This window comes from Salminus brasiliensis, chromosome 22 (assembly GCF_030463535.1).
Source record: "Salminus brasiliensis chromosome 22, fSalBra1.hap2, whole genome shotgun sequence".
NCBI classification, from domain to species: domain Eukaryota; kingdom Metazoa; phylum Chordata; class Actinopteri; order Characiformes; family Bryconidae; genus Salminus; species Salminus brasiliensis.
This window is the reverse complement of record NC_132899.1, coordinates 9,002,188-9,021,563: the sequence shown is the minus strand read 5'-3', so window position 1 is coordinate 9,021,563 and position 19,376 is coordinate 9,002,188. Positions and strand designations below refer to the sequence as shown.

The following is a 19,376-nucleotide window of genomic DNA, read 5'->3' as shown; positions in this document are numbered from 1 at the left end:
TCAAAATACATGGAGTTTAGTGACACGAAGGCAGTTCTGCTGTAATGTGCAGCGTCTGCTGCCCGTTTACTCGCCTGATTCAGATGAGCTATTGTCAAATTATTGTCACACTCTTCAGGAGTGAAACTGGGTGATTTTGACTAAATCAGAATTAATAGAGGTGTAAATCTCAGATCTCACAATGATATAATTGGATGATAATATGGGAAAGGATTTATAGTGGTTTAGTGATAGTTGAATATTTCTGTATTATCTGTAATAATTGATTCTAATATAAACAAAAAAACCTAATGCATTGTTTTATTTTAATCAGCATTTAATAAGTATATATTCTTTAAATATATTTATTAATTTCTAAAAGTTTCTAAAATGTTAATAAGATAAACATTGGTAATATATAATTACCAACACTGGCTGGTGAAATTCAGTCATACTTTAACCAAGAAAACCAAAAATTGAGAGCTACAGGTTTTAGGAAATAAGGCAGAAGTTCTGTTTGGTAAAATACAGCATCAGATAAATATAACATTTAAAAATGAAATGTCATTGTATTATTAAGTGAAAATAACTTTCATCTACTGCCAAATATGACAAGACAGAAAAAAGGGGGGGGGAAGCCTGTAGATATACAAAAAGTCCCAGAGATTTACACAAACTTGAAAAAACTTTAATCTTTAATTAATTTAATCCTCTTTTTAATTTCATGACGTACCAGCAAACAATAATTTCATCAATTTAATTAGTTTCTATTCAATCTTTATTTATTTATTTATTTATTTATTTTAATGTAGTTTAGCCACATTTGAAGCTGTTGTAATACATTTTGTATAAATTCTGCATCAGATTATTACCTTAGGGACAGCATCTGTACTTCTATGGGATTGGTCAGTCCTCTGACATTTGTAATTTAGAGAATACTTAAAAAAACAGAGAAGAATAGAGCTTAAGTTGTTTTTTGGAAAAATACAGTTTTGGTGCATTAGTTTTAACTGACAGTCACTGTTTCTCTGAAATAACAGCAGGTTTATCTGAATATGGGTTTAGCAAAATTTATACACTCCTCATGATTCTAAACTACATCATCGGCTCCGTCTATTTCACATAATTTACCAGAAAATTCAACAGAATTCCTTTATATTTTTGGTGTGTGTGTGTGTGTTTGTGTGTGTCTGGTTGTCTCTAAAAGGTCACGAGAATTGATGGCACAGTGGAGAGCTCTCCATGCTTAAAGGTCACACAGAGGTCGTTCGGGTCACAGAACAGTAACACGGACATCGTTTTCTACCGCCTCAGCATGCCCATCGAGTGCGCCGAGGGCTTCGCTAAATCAGCCGGTGGGACGCTACCTGCTAACGGCAGCTTCTTCTCCCCGAAAAAGGACCTGGAGGACTTTGAGACGGTGTCTGACTTTGAAGTGCTGATGAAGAGCGCGCACGGCCACATGGGTTCCAACGGCCCGGAGAAAGACAAGGACGAGTTCAACAACCATAAGGACTACAACCAGGAGAAGCCTTCCAAGCTCAAACAGAGGTGAGTGGGTGTGTTCCTTCATTATGCTGATCAGCTCTCAAGATGGAGATGGATTAATAGAAGTGCAGGGCATTATCTTCTACATTATTCCCATGTCTGAGCTTTAACTGTTGTGCAGGTTCATGTTGAAGAGGTCTAAACCTGACTTCAGTACGAGTAACTCTTCAGCTCGTCTCTCAGAGGAGGTGTTGGCGGATGAGAGAGATGATTTTGAGTACCTCATGCAGACGTCCACGGTGAGAACATCCACATACAGATTGATGCTAACATGCAGAGCCTGAACTGTTGTTTTTTTTGGCCAATAAAAAAGGCCAAAGCTGAGGAACCACAGATTTTTCTGCATATACACCGATCAGCCATAAGATTAGTACCACTGATGAGTGAAGTGGAAAAACATTGACTTTCATCTAAAATGGCAGCTGTCAAGGACTGGATATGTTGGGCAGCGAACAGTCAGTTCTTGCAGTTGATGTGTTAGCTGGAAAAATGGGCAAACATGGTCAAGGATCTGAGCCAGTTTGACAAGGGGCAAATTTTCATGGCTAGATGACTGGGTCAGAGCACCTCCAAAACTTCAGGCAGGTCTTATGGGTCAGTTCCTACCAAAATTGGTCAACCAGCGACAGTGTCCTGGATAAGTTATGCTGCTCACTCTGTACTACTGCAACATCTTCACTTGAATCCATTTAACTGCCTTTGGTAAAGCTTGTCATGACCAATACTTCCAGTTGGTCATGTAGCCGGTAGTCATGCTACACCAAGGAACACCAAGTAATCAGAGGTACAGATTCTAAAAACAGAAGCTGGGTGGTCTTTGGTAAAGTGCAGTAACAAATAAACAACAGAAAATGAAAGCAGATGAAATATATGAAATATGAGAATTGGCATTTCATGGATCTGGGCTTCCCCATGGTTGGGAAGTGTAATTTGTGCTTTGAGCCACTCTTAAAGGACACCTTTTAGATATGCATTTTTGGACAAGCTGAGAGATCCATCACTGAGAACTATCACTGAATTATAATATAATATTATTATATTATAATGTTCGTCATAATCATCAAACATGTGTTGATCGTTTATTTTTGCTTGTTCTTTGGTATGTCAGTACTACTACTCGGTGCGGATCTTTCCGGGTCAGGAGCCGTCCAGCGTGTGGGTTGGCTGGGTGACCTCGGATTTCCATCAGCATGACCCGGCCTTTCAGCTGGACAAAGTCAGAACAGTCACTGTTACCCTCGGCGATGAGAAGGGCAAAGTTCATGAGAGGTTAGTGATGCTAACAGCGACACAGGTCTGCGGTTGGGTAGTTGTCAGTGGCAGGGAAGCCACATTGCACATGAAGAAGGGACAGCTGTTGAACACGTACAGAACACATACAGCCTGCTTATGTACTGAAGGGTGTTTTAACCATGTGTTCAGGTCTCTTGCCAGCATTGTCCAGCGCAGTCTGCTGAAGGTGCAGTATTGAATGAGAAGAGCTGCAATCATGGGCTCCTTAACAAAAAGACCAACGTTGCAGTAATGAGTAGTTTATTATGGTCAGGCCCTAGTAGAACTCTTTCAGCGCCCTATTTTAGCGATCTTTTGACGAGCCGTCCACCGCACAACATGCAGCTTGATTTAGGGCGTATCGGTGTGTCCTTGCTATTGTAACAACGGGAAAAGTACGCCTTGTGTGGCTCTATACGCACAAAAGGCATGTACTAAGTCTCTTACTTATTCATGGGTGTGTTTCGGGCGTAACGTGTAATAAACCAATCAGCGTGTCACTCTCCATTCCCTTTAAGAGCCAGGTGAGGCCTGACTTTGGCGGATTGCTATTTCATGGCGCAAAGCAGGGGTGTACAAGTGTTGGGCTGCACGGACCTGTGTTGACAATTTACTGCCAAGATAGCAACAAATGTCTGACTGCTGACGTCTGCCTAGGCTGTGTTCAGTCAGTGGTTCACCTGTGTTTTCCGTTGCCAAGACAGCAATACGCCAGAAATGTACCTGAACACATAAATATAAATTTATTGGCAAACACCGTTGCTATTAAATGACGCAGGTGGAAGGTGTGAAAATACTGTAGGCAGGGTGTAAAATAGCAATGAGCAACGCAGTGCACCCTGCACAGAGTGTAAGATAGCGGCCTAAGTGTTGTTGCACTGTGTGTCACAGTATTAAGCATCATGTTGTACTAAGAGTGCTGAGGTTTTGTAATTGTTGTGTCTTTTGCTGTGGTGATCTGGTGTCTGTTGCAGTATCAAGCGTAGTAACTGCTACATGGTGTGGGCTGGGGAAAGTAATAACCCGGGCCAGGGCCGCAATAACAATGGTCTGGAAATCGGCTGCATGGTTGACACAGCCAGTGGCCTGCTTACTTTCACCACCAATGGCAAGGAGCTCAGCACTTACTATCAGGTAGGATTGTGTGTGTGTGTGTGTGTGTGTGTGGGGGGGGGTTATAGGTATAGAATCAACTGGGTATGTGTGGGTTTGGGCAGCAAAGCATTGCTGTTTGTTGGTAAAAAAGAGAAGTTCTTCATGTGACTGTGATGATATAATCTACATTATATGTCCAAAAGTATCCAGACACTTTTTAATTCATGAATTCCATAACGTTGCACCTATTGCTGAGTTATGCTGCCTGCCATCAGCAGCTGGAGGCCGAGAGAGCACAATTGCTAAGGCCTTGCTGATCGGCCTCAGATGAGTTGGATTGCCGTTTGTGATCCCGAACTGAGCATCCAACCTCAGTAATGCTCTTGTGGCTGAATACAATCAAATCTTAAAAAAAAAACAGCTGGTGGAAAGCCTTTAGAGAGAAGTAGAGGACATTACTGCAGCAGAAGGGGGACAAACGTCCTTTTAATAGCCTTGATTTCAGAAGAAATGCTGCATAAGCAGGTGTCTACACCAGAGTTCCTCCAGTACAGTTCTGGAGGGTCAGTGTGCACAGTTTGGCGATTTCCCTGTTAAAACAAATCCATTACAACCGACGACAGACAATTTGATCCAGGTTTGTTTGAGGGGGGGGGGGGGTTGCCAAACTGTGCTGGACGCTGGCCCTCCAGGACTGAATTTAAAGAACCCTCGTCTACACCTTTTGGACACGTAGTATATTCTGTATGAGTTATAGTGAATAAGTATGAGTCTATGTGTAAGTGTTACTTTTACCTTTGTTTATGTGTGTAGGTGGAGCCCAGTACTAAGCTCTTTCCTGCAGTGTTTGCCCAGGCTACCAGCCCTAATGTCTTCCAGTTTGAGCTAGGACGCATCAAGGTAAGTAAACACACACACACACACACACACAACCTGTTCACACATATTAATCATATAAATACACTGCATTTAGCCAAGACATGTTTGCTATCTAAAGTTTGCTTCTTTAGTTTTGCACTGGAGTTACACAGCTACTGTACCTAACAGGTGATGGAAACACATATCCCACAAATTAGCGTGTTGAAAGCTGCTTCAGCTATTGTTAAGTGATCTAAAATAGACTGGCTAATGCGGGTTGTGCCACTGTGAGACACACTGTTATCAACAAACAAGGACAAAGATATGGACACAAGTAAGGTGTGTCCATATGCTGCTATTAAAGCCACACAACACTGTACAGAGTGTAGTAATTCATTGTGTGTGTGTATGTGTGTGTGTGTCAGAACGTGATGCCACTGTCGGCAGGCCTGTTCAAAAGTGAGAAGAAGAATCCGGTGCCTCAGTGTCCGCCCCGCCTCCACGTCCAGTTCCTCACACCTGTGCTCTGGAGCCGAGTGCCCAATCACTTTCTCAGGTCAGAGGTCACCAGGGTCAACGAGAGGCACGGCTGGATGGTGCAGTGCCCGGAGCCGCTGCAGTTTATGTCCCTGCACATACCTGAGGAGAACAGGTAACACCCATATGCAATATATAGTATATATATAAAAATCCTCTAGTACTGGTAAAAAATGAGCAAAATGGGCATAAAACAAAGTGATCAGGACAGAAAGCAGGACAGAAATCTAACCTTTCAGTTAGTTTTTCCATAATTTCTTGGCGAAGATCACCAGTAATGATTTATGGGAAATATTGTGTCGCTCATTAACAGCAAATCTAATAGAAAATTTAATATCTGAAAAAAATAATCTCATTAGAAAAAATAACTCTCTATAAAAAACAAGCAAAACGTAAAAAGTCATATCAGAATATTATGACCACTCCTGGTTTGGAATGAACCGGCCATTCTATCAGCTCCACTGACCATACAGGTCTATAATTACAGACTGTCTATTTCTCTGCATCCTTTTTTAGCCTCCTTTCACCCTGTTCTTCAATGGTCTGGACCCCACAGTACCACCACAGAGAAGATATTACTTGGGTGGAGGGTCGTTCTCAGCACTGCAGTGACACTGACTGACATGATGGTGGTGTGTTAGTAGTGTGTGTTGTGCTAGTTTGAGTGGATCAGACACAGCAGTGCTGCTGGACTGAGAATAGTCCACCAGTTAGAAACATCAACAGTGTCCTGCGGGCTGTGTCCTGTGACCACTGATGAAGGACTAGAGGATGACCAACACAGACTGTGCAGCAACAGATGAGCTTCTGCCTCTGACTTTACATCTACAAGGTGGACCAGCTAGGTAAGAGTGTCTAATAGAGTGGACAGTGAGTGGACAGACACAGTGTCTCTAAACTCCAGCAGCACTGCTGTGTCTGATCCACTTGTACCACCAGCGCAAGAACACACTCCATGGCAGTGTCACTGCAGTGCTGAGAATGGCCAACCACTCGAATAATAGCTGATCTGTGGTGGTCCTGTGGGGTCCTGACCACTGAAGAACAGGGTGAAAGGAGGCTTACAAAGTATGCAGAGAAACAGATGGCGGAACAGTGGTAGGTGAAGTTGATAAATGGACAGACCAGGGATTTTAAATACCTTTACTGACCATCACATTCTGAGTAGTGACCACTGACTTACATTTCATGGCTGCCTAAGACTTTTGCACTGTACTGAGTGTGTGTTGGTTCCAGGTCGGTGGACATCCTGGAGCTGACAGAGCAGCGTGATCTTCTAAAGTTCCACTATCACACCCTGCGGCTCTACTCAGCGGTGTGTGCGCTTGGCAACAACCGGGTGGCCAGCGCCCTCTGCAGCCACGTGGACGAATCGCAGCTGCTGTCGGCCATCCAGAACAAGTACATGCCAGGGCTGCTGCGCACGGGCTACTACGACCTTCTGATCGATATCCACCTGAGCAGCTACGCCACGGCGCGCCTCATGATGAACAGTGAGTACATCGTGCCTATGACTGACGAAACCAAGAGCATCACGCTCTTTCCGGACGAAAAGAAGAAGCATGGCCTGCCGGGCATCGGCCTCAGCACATCACTGCGCCCACGCATGCATTTCTCCTCACCAGACTTTGTCAGTGCTGTCACCGGGAGCAATGGAGGCTGTGTTGCCGGGGGTGACTGCTTCCAGTACAGCCCCGAGTTTCCTCTGGAGACTCTGAAGAGCCGCACCATGGAGATGCTGACTGAAGCCGTGCAGGAGGGCAGCCTGCATGTTAGAGATCCAGTAGGGGGCAGCACAGAGTTTCTCTTTGTGCCACTTATTAAACTGTTCTACACGCTGCTGATAATGGGCATCTTCCATAACGGCGACCTAAGGACCATCCTGCAGCTTATTGAGCCCAGTGTATTCTCCCAGGGCCCTGGGGCTGAGGGGTCGTCTGGAACATCGGATAAAGAAGGTGGTCCTGGGGAGAGACGGTCTGAGGGAGGCCCCACAGGTAGCGGAGGAGAGGAGGTGGACAGCACAAAGTGTAGCTTGCCCAAAGAGGGGTTGCTGCAGATGAAGCTGCCTGAACCAGTCAAACTGCAGGTCAGAACTTATTAAGGGCTTTGAAAATTAAGATGTGAATGTGGTTTTATAGCTGCACTGCTGGAGGGCCCACATAGTTTAACACAGCTTGTAGCTGTAATGTACTTACTGGACCCGATAATTAATTTAAACACAAGGATATGTGGACCAACACTACAAGTCCTCCTACACATAACTACATAATTTACAAATTAGTTTAATGGTAGTTTCTGTTAATAGTTAATGATGCTAAGAATGTAATATAAAAGCTTGTAGTAATCCACTAGATCCTGTATGTAAGCCTGTACTTTCTCACTCTTATAACTGCATTACTGTCATAATTAACATCAGTTTCATAGGCCCCAAAATCGAACCCTGTGGGAGTCCAAATGGTTACCAAATGATTCACAATAGTTTCTGTATTAGGAAAAATAGCTGAATAATACACCTAGAGCTCCATAAATGATTGAATGGTGAGTTCTCTGCTTTGGAGTTTGGAGTTTTACTTTTAGACTTGATTAAGCTTAGAGCCGGGAAATAAGACATACACTGAAAACCTCATTAAAGTACAAATATGCTGGTAAAATCTTTATTACATTTCAAGAACAAGGTGTAGTTTCTGTCTCACTCTTTTTACTTTCATTTTAAACGGAGTTATATACCCACCATTGCCCCTGCTCCTCCTGAATATTCAACCTCTACCTGGCAGGGGGGTTCTGGCTTCGGGTCCCATCCGCTCGAAGCTCCCTAAAACTCCAGCCTAAATTTCTTATGTTCTCCTTCCTTGCCTTAGCTAGCGTGGTCTGCACTTCACAAATAATAGTATTCAAACTACAAAAGCAATCACACACCGGTAATCAATGTAGCACCATATACAACAACACTGTACTGTCTGAGGTCAGAGCTCACCCCTCATTTATTATAGTTCCAGTCAAAACAGCCATTAAGTAGGCCAGTTGTTTTTTCAGCATCTGGAAAAAACACAGAAAGTGCCAGACGTCTCAACAGCTAAATCTAATATCAGTATTGTTCAGGAGAAACACACCCATCATCCAAATACATTTAATAATGTTGACTTCTGGACTCCATGTTCTGTTGTTTCTGTTTGCTTTCCCTTTAAAAGCGTCTTGACCAGCTCCACATCCTGTCAGAAGACACACAGTGTTTAGTCTTCTTCTACAGTTTTTCTCCATCCTTCCAGTGAAAGATGTTTTTTTAGACCCTTTTCAAAGCTCAGAGGCAGTTAGGTGGTCTACGGTTGTTGGGAGTTTGACTATGGGCATGTTTCTTTAGTCTAGGCTTAGACTCTGCCTTTTTTTATATAGGCTTAGGCTTCATCCAGGTCTGGGAAACCGGAAAACAAATTTTTGTCCCACTTATTTTCCTCTGACCTTCTGTTTTCGTATACAAGTGGACTAGATTCTGTCTGATCTCCTCAGAAGTATCTGCTGACAAATGCCAAACCTGTGCTTACTTGCTGTTTTGACTAGAAATTAAGTAATTGAAGGTCTTTGGTCTTTCAGGAAAACCAAACAAATTACATGACAGCAAAGGCCTTTCCCTCTCTCTCCCTCTTTCTCTCTCTCTACACTCTCAGATGTGCCACCTGCTGCAGTACCTGTGTGACTGTCAGGTCCGGCACCGTATTGAGGCAGTGGTAGCCTTCTCGGATGATTTTGTGGCGAGCCTACAGGACAACCAGCGCTTCCGTTATAACGAGGTCATGCAGGCGCTCAACATGTCAGCTGCCCTGACCGCCCGCAAAACCAAAGAGTTCCGCTCACCGCCCCAGGAACAGGTCAGGCACCTTTCAAAGACTGAGCTTTTGTAAAGACACAGGCTGATTAGGGATCGTACCATTGTACATTGTACTGTCTAAATGTACCGTTCACTTCCCAATCACTTTCAAGTCCAAACATAGCAGCTTGTTTTCAAGTCATCATGGCTGTGATGTCACAACAATGAACACATGTCCACATGTGGACAGGGCACTGAATGGTACTTTACCAGTGTTTACATACTGACAAAATTAAAAAGTAATGGATATGTAGCTTCTAAGTTAATTATTTCCATCCCTAGTCCTGGAAGACCACACATTTTAATGCTTAATCAGCTAATTAACAAGGCCTTCTTGTGTTGAAGGTGTTGTGTTACAGCCGAAAATATATGCAGGGCGCAGGATCCTGGGTTGACACCTACTAAAAGAGAGAAAATGGCTGTACATTGATGATTTGAGTGGACCTGAAGGGGGAAAAGAAAAAAGTAGAATAGGGTAGTAGTAGTAGTAGGGGTGTTAACAACTGTTCTGTGTTGGAAGCAACTGTTTGTTTTGTAATTAATACAATTATTTGATATATTTAATAAAGAGTACAGATGCCCTACTGTGAAGTCTGTGGCACATGTCATGTTTGCTTGTGTGTTCTCAGATCAACATGCTACTGGGCTTCAAGGACGAAAAGCAGGAATGTCCGTGCCCAGAGGACATCAGAGACCAGCTCCTGGAGTTCCACGAGGACCTAATGACCCACTGTGGTACTCCCAGTTTCACAATAACACATAGAGGCTGCACTGAAGGCCTTTTCAGAAGGAATGGCATGCGTGAAGATGCATTTCTGTTGTCTTGGTTACAGTTATTTGCATGTAATAAAGTGGATGTAATAGTCTAATCTCATATTATAGATCATATGGACCATAAGAGCGTAATTCACTTTTACTCCACTGTCATTAATACAACCATGCTTTGAGCACCACCTCCTGGACAGCAGTGCATGTGCATTTATTGACAAGCTAAAAGAAGCATGTGGACTGAGGCGGTAGAGTAATATCACAAGATTTTCTGGTAATATGATTCGGATTAAGCAGCGTTATGCAGTTCTGGAGAGACGTCTCGTGCAGCTTCTCCAAAGTTCTATAGAGCAGGAGCAGTGTTCAGGCCCAGAGTGGTAATGACAGGGACCCCATTCTCTATTGCTAAAGTTGTTGTTGTTGCTTTAATGGAGCAGTTTGGACAGCTAATTTGGACGTCATTGATAAGGCCTTTGTTTTTGGGAGGATTGTTGGTCATTTGCCCATGCGGGTCAGTTTGGCAGCATGAGCTCTTCAACATTTCATTTAGCTCTGCAGGCTAAAGAACTTGACTGCTAGAGAGAGAGAGTGTGTTGTGATATTGAGTATTAGTGTTAATGCGCATTCATTTTGATCATAATGTTGTGGATGTGTATCTGTGTGCATGTATGTACGTTTCTGTAGGTATAGAGATTGATGATGAGAAGGCAGGTGAATCTGACGGAGATTTCACAATCAGAGGGCGTCTGATGTCTCTGGTTGAGAAGGTGGCCTACCTAAAGAAGAAAATGGCCGACATGCCAAAGAAAAAAAAAGCCAAGAAACCCAGTAAGTCAACCATGTTGTTATTACCATTATTACAACTATTACAATTACTCCTGTAATACTCCTCCCTATCCAACAATAAACATTACATGGTGTGCCAGCCAGCTAACCTGGGCATCTACCCTCTCTGAGAACTAATAAACATGACACTGCTTCTTGCCTCCCTCTCTCCTGTAGGCACTCTGCAGCAGCTAATTTCAGAGACGATGGTGCGCTGGGCGCAGGAGTGTGTGATAGAGGATCCGGAGCTGGTGCGGGCGATGTTCGTGCTGCTGCATAGACAGTACGATGGTATCGGAGGGCTTGTCCGGGCACTGCCCAAAACATACACCATCAACGCTGTGTCTGTGGAGGACACCATCAATCTGCTGGCCTCCCTAGGACAGATTCGCTCACTGCTCAGCGTCCGCATGGGCCGCGAGGAGGAAAAACTCATGATCCGCGGCCTCAGGTAAACAAACACACACAGACACACATTTTTAGTGTCAGCACACAGCATTATACATATAGTGACGCCCCATGAAAACCTTTGTATTTTTAATATATTTGGACATTTGATCTTCATTTCAACAATATTGTGAGATGGAGGTAATATAACCCATATAACTGCAGTTTTCCTGTGAGGAAAAAGTTAGGACACCCCCACATGTATTACTACTTCAGAATAAAATAAGAATCAAGTGAAGGAAATTGGCTGCAGAAGAGTAGAACATAGTTAGAGAGGATTTTGGAGGAGTCTTGTCTTAAAACCTCAGACATTTAGATTGATTTGCTCTTGATTGTTGAAGTGAGTGGTGAAGAAGATCACCATGGCCAGATCCAAAGAGCTCTCTGGGGCTTTCAGAAAGAAGGTTGTAGATGCAGGTGAGTCTGGAAAGGGCCTTAAAAAACATCTCAGAGCAGTTAGAAATCTGCCGTTCCACTGTCTGGAAAATCATTTATAAGGGGATAACATATAGGTCAGGCCATCCTAACAAGTTCATCCCAAGAGCAGACCTTAAGATGTCTAAAGACGTCTTCAACAATCCGAAGATGTCATTACAAAAACCATTGTACCTCCTCTTCTGCAGTGACATCATGAACAATAAGGTGTTCTACCAGCACCCCAACCTGATGAGGGCTCTGGGCATGCATGAGACTGTCATGGAGGTCATGGTCAACGTGCTAAGTGGAGGAGAGTCCAAGGTAATGGCATTGTCACTTTCACCACACCTAGGAGACATTTACAGCCTTATCATTTACAACACATCCAGCAGAGCAGCATTGCGTATCACAGACTTAGCAGATAATTACTAGGTAATCACCTGGAACACTGCTAGCAGATATTTAGCACCTCATTACCCAGAAACGCTGCTGAAAGAGGGTTTGAACTTCATCACATGGTATACACTCCACAGACAATTACTGTTTTGTCACTAAGAAAGAGACCAAGTGGAGAATTCATCAGCCATTCTACCCAGCAGAGAGCAGAAATGCGTAGCATAATCAACACATGTACTGCAGTATTCCATAATGGCTTGATCTGACTTACAGTTAAGGCCCATTGCCTGTAATGCATCACCTGCTTAAAGACATTAGATTGTATCTGTATTCCACTCTCAACCCAGCAAATGCTCTCAACCCACAGTATCCACACCCTTCTTATTTAAGGTGTACCCATTGCTAAGTCATACAACGTACAATACAGAATCTCCATGGGAAAGCATTGCTAGGCTCCAGGTGGCACTATGACACTATGACCTGAAGATTGCTGGCCCCAACAAATCCTAGGTCATGCTGTGTGTCATCAGCAGCCAGGGTAGACTACTCTCTCTTTACCTCCATCACTCCAGTGTGATGCTGGCCAACATAGGCATCTCCGAGCCAACACATCAGAGCTGGATACCTGGCGCTTTTCTCTGAGTGTATTGGTTGCCTGGTGATACTGCATTGGCGGCAGTTTGAAAAGAGGTGGTGGCTGGTTGCACTGGTCGGAGGGGCTGGTCGGAGGGGGCATGTGTCAGTCCTCACTCTTCCAGTGTTGGGTGCATTATATGTAATGGTGAAAGAGAACCAACAAGTGGGTTGCTTAATTGGCAATAATATAAATAATAAATTTTTTTTTTTTTTTCTTTTTTCTGTATGATCACCATTGGGCGTGCTTGTATTAATGGTCCTCGTTCTGATGGATTTTTAAGCATGATTCTACAGAATAGGACACATTAGCCTAAAGTCACCATACCCAATGCACACATCTAGCCAATCCTGGTATTGGGCATGGTGACTTTAGGCCAATGTGTGCCATTGGGTTGGAACTCCACATTGGGAGCAATGTTCTCTGGAGTGATGGAGCTCAATACGATTAGAATAATTTGGAGTGGTGTTTGTGATCCATTACTAATCATCCAATGATCTCAATGATGCTCTTGAAACTGAATGTAATCCAGTCCTCACACTGGAACATTAGTGTACATTACATATCAGTAACTATGATATGACAATAATGTACACAAAAGCTTGCTATGTTTAGGTAGTTTACTTCTTACTGGTTTTTACTGGTTTGCATGGTTTGTCCTGAACTACCAGTTTCTTTTGCCTCTATAGGAAATCACTTTTCCCAAGATGGTGGCCAACTGCTGCCGTTTTCTCTGCTACTTCTGCCGTATCAGCCGTCAGAACCAGAAGGCCATGTTTGACCACCTGAGTTATCTTCTGGAGAACAGCAGCGTGGGTCTCGGTAACAGCTCCCACTTGTCTTTAATTTAAAGCTGACTGATGGTTTTGCTATTGGGTAGTGAACAGTCCCTGTGAGTGGGTTGAGATCTTTGTAAAAGCCAGAGAGCTTAAATCTTTTGGGGAGCCCAAACTTTCACATGGGGCTTCTTCTCCTTTTCTACCATAAAAGAGATCAGGTCATCTTCCACTCACTATTTAAAACTACTCACAGTATCCAAGGGTGCCTAAACGTTTGCATGCCACTCTATTAATTTCCAGGTACCTGGAAATCTGAGACATCATTCTGGAAACATCTAGAAAGGTTTTCTAGGTGTTTTTGTAGTTTGGGCAGTAGTGTGCTGTGTTTGCAGTAAAACCTGTGTTTCTCTCCAGCTTCTCCATCTATGCGTGGCTCCACTCCACTGGACGTTGCTGCTGCCTCTGTGATGGATAATAATGAGCTAGCCCTGGCACTGAGGGAGCCAGACCTGGAGAAAGTATGACACACACACACACACACACACACACACACACACACACTATTTTCTTTCTGTCTCCTTTTCATTCCCAGCCTCTTGTTCTTGTTCTTGTTCTTGCTCTGTTTCTTTGCCCTTCTTTATTCAGACTGGCAGCTGTATTCAGGCCGATATGTACCTGAAGTACACTAAAGCTAAATATGCACAGCAGGCCGGGCATACAAGGAGAAACAGAGCCAGAACAGTGTGTGACCAAGCACATCTAAAAACAGAGCACAAGCTAGAACACAGGGAACTAATTCTGTATTACTGTATCTCATCCTGAGTCACGTCCATACAAATACAGCTCAACCCACACACTGTTGCAGTTTCCTTTCTGCTCAGAATTTGGGTTTCGCTGACAGACGTCTCGCATATAAACATAGTTCAAATGCAAAAAGCAGATATTTCTGCTGCTCTTCTACATTAATAATATGATTTCTCACTGATTTTGTTGTGTTTATTTTATGTGAAGAATCATAGATTTTTATTTTGCTTGTGACACAAATTCCTTTTCTGAGAAAGAACAAATATAAATATGCCTTACATGCGAATTTGACCATGTTCAACCTAAATGGACTCCTTACTATCTGCCACTATTAATATTACCACTATTTACTATCATTACTCTGACCATCACTGCCAACTATATTAGGTTCTACTGCACCATGATTATTATATAATATTAATCATTAATTAAATATTATATTATGATCAGAGCAGTTCAAAAGTATAGATGGTTTGGTAAATTTTTGTCAATAATGTTTAAATAGTTCTGACCAGAGGAGGACGGGCCAGGTCCCCCTTGTGAGTCTTGGTTCCTCCCATGGTTTCTTCCTCCAGCTCTGAGGGACTTTTTCCTTGTCACTGTTGCTGTTGGCTGCTCACTGCTAACTTCTTAAGTTATTTCTTTTTATTTTCTGCTTTTTACTAATTACTAATTGTGTAAAGCTGCTCTGTGACAGAAGCAGTTGTAAAAAGCTATACAAATAAATTTGACTTGACTAGACTAAATACTCTGATTAATCCAGTCAGTAATAAGCTGAAGTGTGGGTGTGTGGATATTCACTTGGAAATTCACTTACTGGGAATTCCACTTTCAACAAGGAAAGGAAGTGCTTTGGTAAGAAATGTTCTGTGGTGGCGAAGAAAGTTAATTGTTTTTAAAAGCTAATTATTATAGAAATTGATTGAATTATGAATACACTGCCTGATGTCTGAGACTCTGTTTAAGGATAGTTTTGAGAAGACAGTTGGCTTAAACTGTATATTAGAAAATGCACGTAGGGCTAAAATACACTAGATGTCCAAATGTTGTGGACACCCCTTCTAATAAATGCATTTAGCTTCTTTAAGTGGGACCCATTGCTGCCGAAAATAAGCAATTGCACATACACATAGCTTTGCTAGTCCCTCTAGAGAAGTACTGTCAACAGGATAGGGCCCTCTGGGGCTCAGGCTTGGGCTAGAGGGGTGTAAAGTCCCCCAGCATTGAGCTGTGGAGCAGTGGAACTGTCTTCTCTAGAATGATGGTTGGTGCTCCATCCAGTACTTTTGGGATGACATTGGGAAGTCGGGATATGGTAGGGTGGTGAACATCCAACATGCTGTCCTCACTGAAACTCTGAATGCAATAAAATCCTTTTAGCTATGCTCCTCCAAAATTAGTAGTTTTTTTTTTTTTTCTGGACTGTAGAGACAGTTACTCCAGCAAAGGCAGGATAAACTCATTTTTAATACCCATGTTACATATTTACCACTATTGTACCATTGTCACCATTATAAATCAAACCCACGTGAAGATTGACTGTTGGGTTTGGATAGTAAATAAAATGGCTGTTTAAAATGATTGTATTGTGGACATGGCAACCCCGGTTCTCATCACCACTACTGTAAAGAAAAGAAAGAAAGAAGTCAGTAAGCTTCTCTAGAATACAGCATTTCTTATTAAACCACTTTCAGTGACTGTTTACACACATACTTATATAATTACTCTGATGGTTATGTACTAATGAGAGAGAGGCGTGTGTGTGTGTGTGTCTGTCTGTATGCAGGTGGTTCAGTATCTGGCCGGCTGTGGGCTGCAGAGCTGTGTGATGTTGGTGTCTAAGGGTTATCCTGATATCGGCTGGAACCCTGTGGAGGGAGAGCGATATCTGGACTTCCTCCGCTTTGCTGTCTTCTGTAACGGTGAGCGCTGCACTCTGATCCAGATCATCTCTGACTCTTCCCAAAGGAAGTAGTTTTGTGACTGTGCTCTCCTGGCTGCTGTCATGTTGCTTCCTTTCTGTCTGAATCGCTTTATCCTGTCCATCTTCTGCTAAGCTGAAGTCCACTGAAAGCAAATCTATCAGAACTAGAATCTAGAATCAGATTACTAAATAATGTGTTTTTCAATAATTAATTCAAGAAAAAACACTGAATTTAAGGTATGTCCAAACTTTTGACTTTTGCTGTATCTGGCAGAGCGCTCAGTTTGACAGGGTTAATAATCTTGACTCTGTGTACAGTGCATGCTGAACGCTTACTGTCCCTCTCTCTCACTCTGTGTCTGTTCTGCAGGTGAGAGTGTTGAGGAGAACGCTAACGTGGTCGTCCGGCTTCTGATTCGCCGGCCGGAGTGTTTCGGCCCCGCCCTACGTGGTGAAGGTGGGAACGGGTTGCTAGCAGCGATGGAGGAAGCAATTAAAATATCAGAGGACCCCAGCAGAGACGGGCCGTCCCCTACATCAGAGGACAGCAAAACACTGTATGTCATACAGTGCACACACACACACACACATAAAGAGCAGTTTCAGTCATGTCTGTATATCCAGACATTTGCAGACACCTTCTCTTCCAGAATTTCTCCTGAAATCAGGGAGTTTATCGTTTCTTTGCTGCTGTAACAGCCTCTACTCCTCTGAGAGGAATAACACAGATGCTGGAACACTGTGAAATTGACAATGACAGTAAAAGAGCTCAGCATGTGAAATCTGGTCACTGTTGTGATTCTGCTGCTGAATAAAAGGAGGTCCATGCTGCCTTTATTGATGGATGCACTGTGAGCGCATGTGCTTTCACTGCTTCACAGAGGACAATTACAGTGCTATGAAAACAGTGATTATCGTTTATTGATCAGAGTTTGTGGCACAAAGTAATAAAAGACACACAGTGTGACATTGATGTGAAGCACAGAGTACTGATCGCACCCCCCTTGAGTACTAATAGCACCCCCTTGTGGACAGTCTTTCTACATGTTAGTGAGTGACAAGCCTGGTACATGAGGTGCTTCATATCTTAAAATTACAGACAGATAGACGGACAGAGAGATGAATGGACAGATGGACGGATGTTTTCTGTCTATACACTGTGTGTGTGTGTGTGTCTTCTGCAGCAGTGATACTTTGGAGGATGAAGAGGATGACACCATACACATGGGTAATGCCATCATGACCTTCTATGCTGCTCTGATCGATCTACTGGGGCGCTGTGCTCCGGAGATGCATGTGAGTCTCCCACACACACACACACAAACACACACACACACACACACAAACACACACACATGCACGTACATGAGAAACATCTGTTTAATGTTTGAATTAGTGTGATGTTGGAAACTTACAGAGACACAGGTTAAAATAGTCAAATTCTGCTCAACCCCCCCTCAGTTGATCCATGCAGGTAAAGGGGAGGCGATCCGTATCCGGGCTATCCTTCGCTCTCTCATCCCCATAGAGGACCTGGAGGGAGTCATCAGTATCCCCTTCCCCATGCCCACTCTCGCTAAAGGTAACATACACTTAATGCACACGATCACACTCATTAAAGACCAACCGCTTTTGTCAACCTCGTCCACACTGGCTAGTGTCGTGCTGAGTTATTGGGGGAGAGCGAGGGCTGTCCTACCCACCTTCATGGACTCCAGATGGCTGTGGAATCAGAGGGGATTTAATGTGGGAGCTCCGGATGGAAGGAACTCTGCCCCTCAGGAGCCCTCCTTAATGTTTTATGTTCTGTCCCGTTTGTTCCTCAGATGGTTCCGTGGTGGAACCGGATATGTCTGCCGGGTTCTGTCCTGATCACAAGGCAGCGATGGTTCTGTTTCTAGACCGTGTTTATGGCATCGAAGACCAGAACTTCCTGCTTCACCTGCTGGAGGTTGGCTTCCTGCCTGACCTCAGGGCCGCCGCTTCATTGGATACGGTGAGTCATGTAGAACATACTTGACTTTATGTAAATTATGTAATTTATTTATTTAAATTTTTCATAATTTCATATTAGCAGACTAAAAGACATATTTGCAATTATTTGTTGGGGAAAGTTTTTTTGATCCATGTTAGATTTTACTGCTACATCACTCACACATCACTGTCTCATTGTCTTCTGATGCTCTGTGCGATGTGCAGGCTGCTCTGAGTGCCACAGACATGGCTCTGGCTCTGAACCGATACCTATGTACAGCCGTGCTGCCGCTGCTGACCAAGTGTGCCCCTCTGTTCGCCGGGACGGAGCCGTTCGCCTCGCTGATCGACTCCCTGCTCCACACTGTCTACCGGTTGTCTAAAGGCTGCTGTCTCACCAAGGCTCAGCGGGACGCCATTGAAGAGTGCCTGCTCGCTGTGTGCGGGTGGGTGAATAGTTCAGTGTGTGTGTGTGTGTGTGTTTATCAAAGACATTAAAATACACATTTTAAAAATATTTATATATTTATATTTTCTATTGATAGACATATCTTATACAGTATTATCTTAGTAATATATCTCCAGTAGGTGAACACACTTAAAAAGGGGTTCTTCAAAGGTTCTTTAGACCTTTTATTTATAAGGTTCTTCTCTTTAATCAGTATGATGGAACCCCTTAAAAAAGGGTTCTATATAACACCAAAAGGGTTCTTCATTGTCAATGATTTTAGAGCTGTATGGAACCCTTTTTGCTAAACATATACAAATATATAAATTAAATATATTAATTATTAATATTAATATTTTTATAATTAATATTTATTATATATATTATTATTGATTTTTGTTTACTTAATAATAATAATAATAATAATAATAATAATAATAGTATTAGTAGTAGTAGTGTTAGTGTATGTATAAATATATATATATATATATATATATATATATATAGAGAGAGAGAGAGAGAAAGAGATATAGATGATAAACATCTAAATATATTTAGATGACTATAATGTCTAATGAACATTAAAAAAAATTGTTTTAACTAATAACTATAGGATGAAACCTAAAGACCAGCTTGAAAATAAATTGTATGTGTTTATTACACTAATTTAGAGTTCTCCACCAACCCAAAACATGAGGCTGACAGCTGGCAGAGGTCCTGTGGTCAGAAAATGACCTCTGTGTAAATAAAATAAGGAAATGCCATGTTTGAGTTGGACATTATCTGATTGTTTTCTTTGTTGAAGT

The 19,376-nt window shown here is 42.7% G+C and overlaps 1 protein-coding gene across 23 annotated transcripts in view; it reads left to right on the top strand.

Moving 5' to 3' along the window:
* The window catches only part of ryr2a (ryanodine receptor 2a (cardiac)), a 256,694-nt gene that overhangs the window by 167,664 nt on the left and 69,654 nt on the right, over window positions 1–19,376 (top strand). For 17 of the 23 annotated variants that reach the window (XM_072666833.1, XM_072666821.1, XM_072666831.1 and 14 more), the window contains 20 exons: window positions 1,187–1,530; window positions 1,649–1,766; window positions 2,636–2,796; window positions 3,774–3,933; window positions 4,708–4,794; window positions 5,178–5,404; window positions 6,526–7,378; window positions 8,955–9,155; window positions 9,784–9,889; window positions 10,607–10,750; window positions 10,925–11,198; window positions 11,818–11,932; window positions 13,331–13,463; window positions 13,835–13,938; window positions 16,011–16,146; window positions 16,519–16,705; window positions 17,333–17,444; window positions 17,610–17,730; window positions 17,975–18,144; window positions 18,348–18,568. In XM_072666833.1, the coding sequence (XP_072522934.1) occupies window positions 1,187–1,530; window positions 1,649–1,766; window positions 2,636–2,796; window positions 3,774–3,933; window positions 4,708–4,794; window positions 5,178–5,404; window positions 6,526–7,378; window positions 8,955–9,155; window positions 9,784–9,889; window positions 10,607–10,750; window positions 10,925–11,198; window positions 11,818–11,932; window positions 13,331–13,463; window positions 13,835–13,938; window positions 16,011–16,146; window positions 16,519–16,705; window positions 17,333–17,444; window positions 17,610–17,730; window positions 17,975–18,144; window positions 18,348–18,568 (3,974 nt within the window). The remainder of the gene's footprint in view (window positions 1–1,186; window positions 1,531–1,648; window positions 1,767–2,635; window positions 2,797–3,773; window positions 3,934–4,707; window positions 4,795–5,177; window positions 5,405–6,525; window positions 7,379–8,954; window positions 9,156–9,783; window positions 9,890–10,606; window positions 10,751–10,924; window positions 11,199–11,817; window positions 11,933–13,330; window positions 13,464–13,834; window positions 13,939–16,010; window positions 16,147–16,518; window positions 16,706–17,332; window positions 17,445–17,609; window positions 17,731–17,974; window positions 18,145–18,347; window positions 18,569–19,376) is intronic. The other 6 variants (XM_072666832.1, XM_072666829.1, XM_072666818.1 and 3 more) reach the window with 1 other exon arrangement.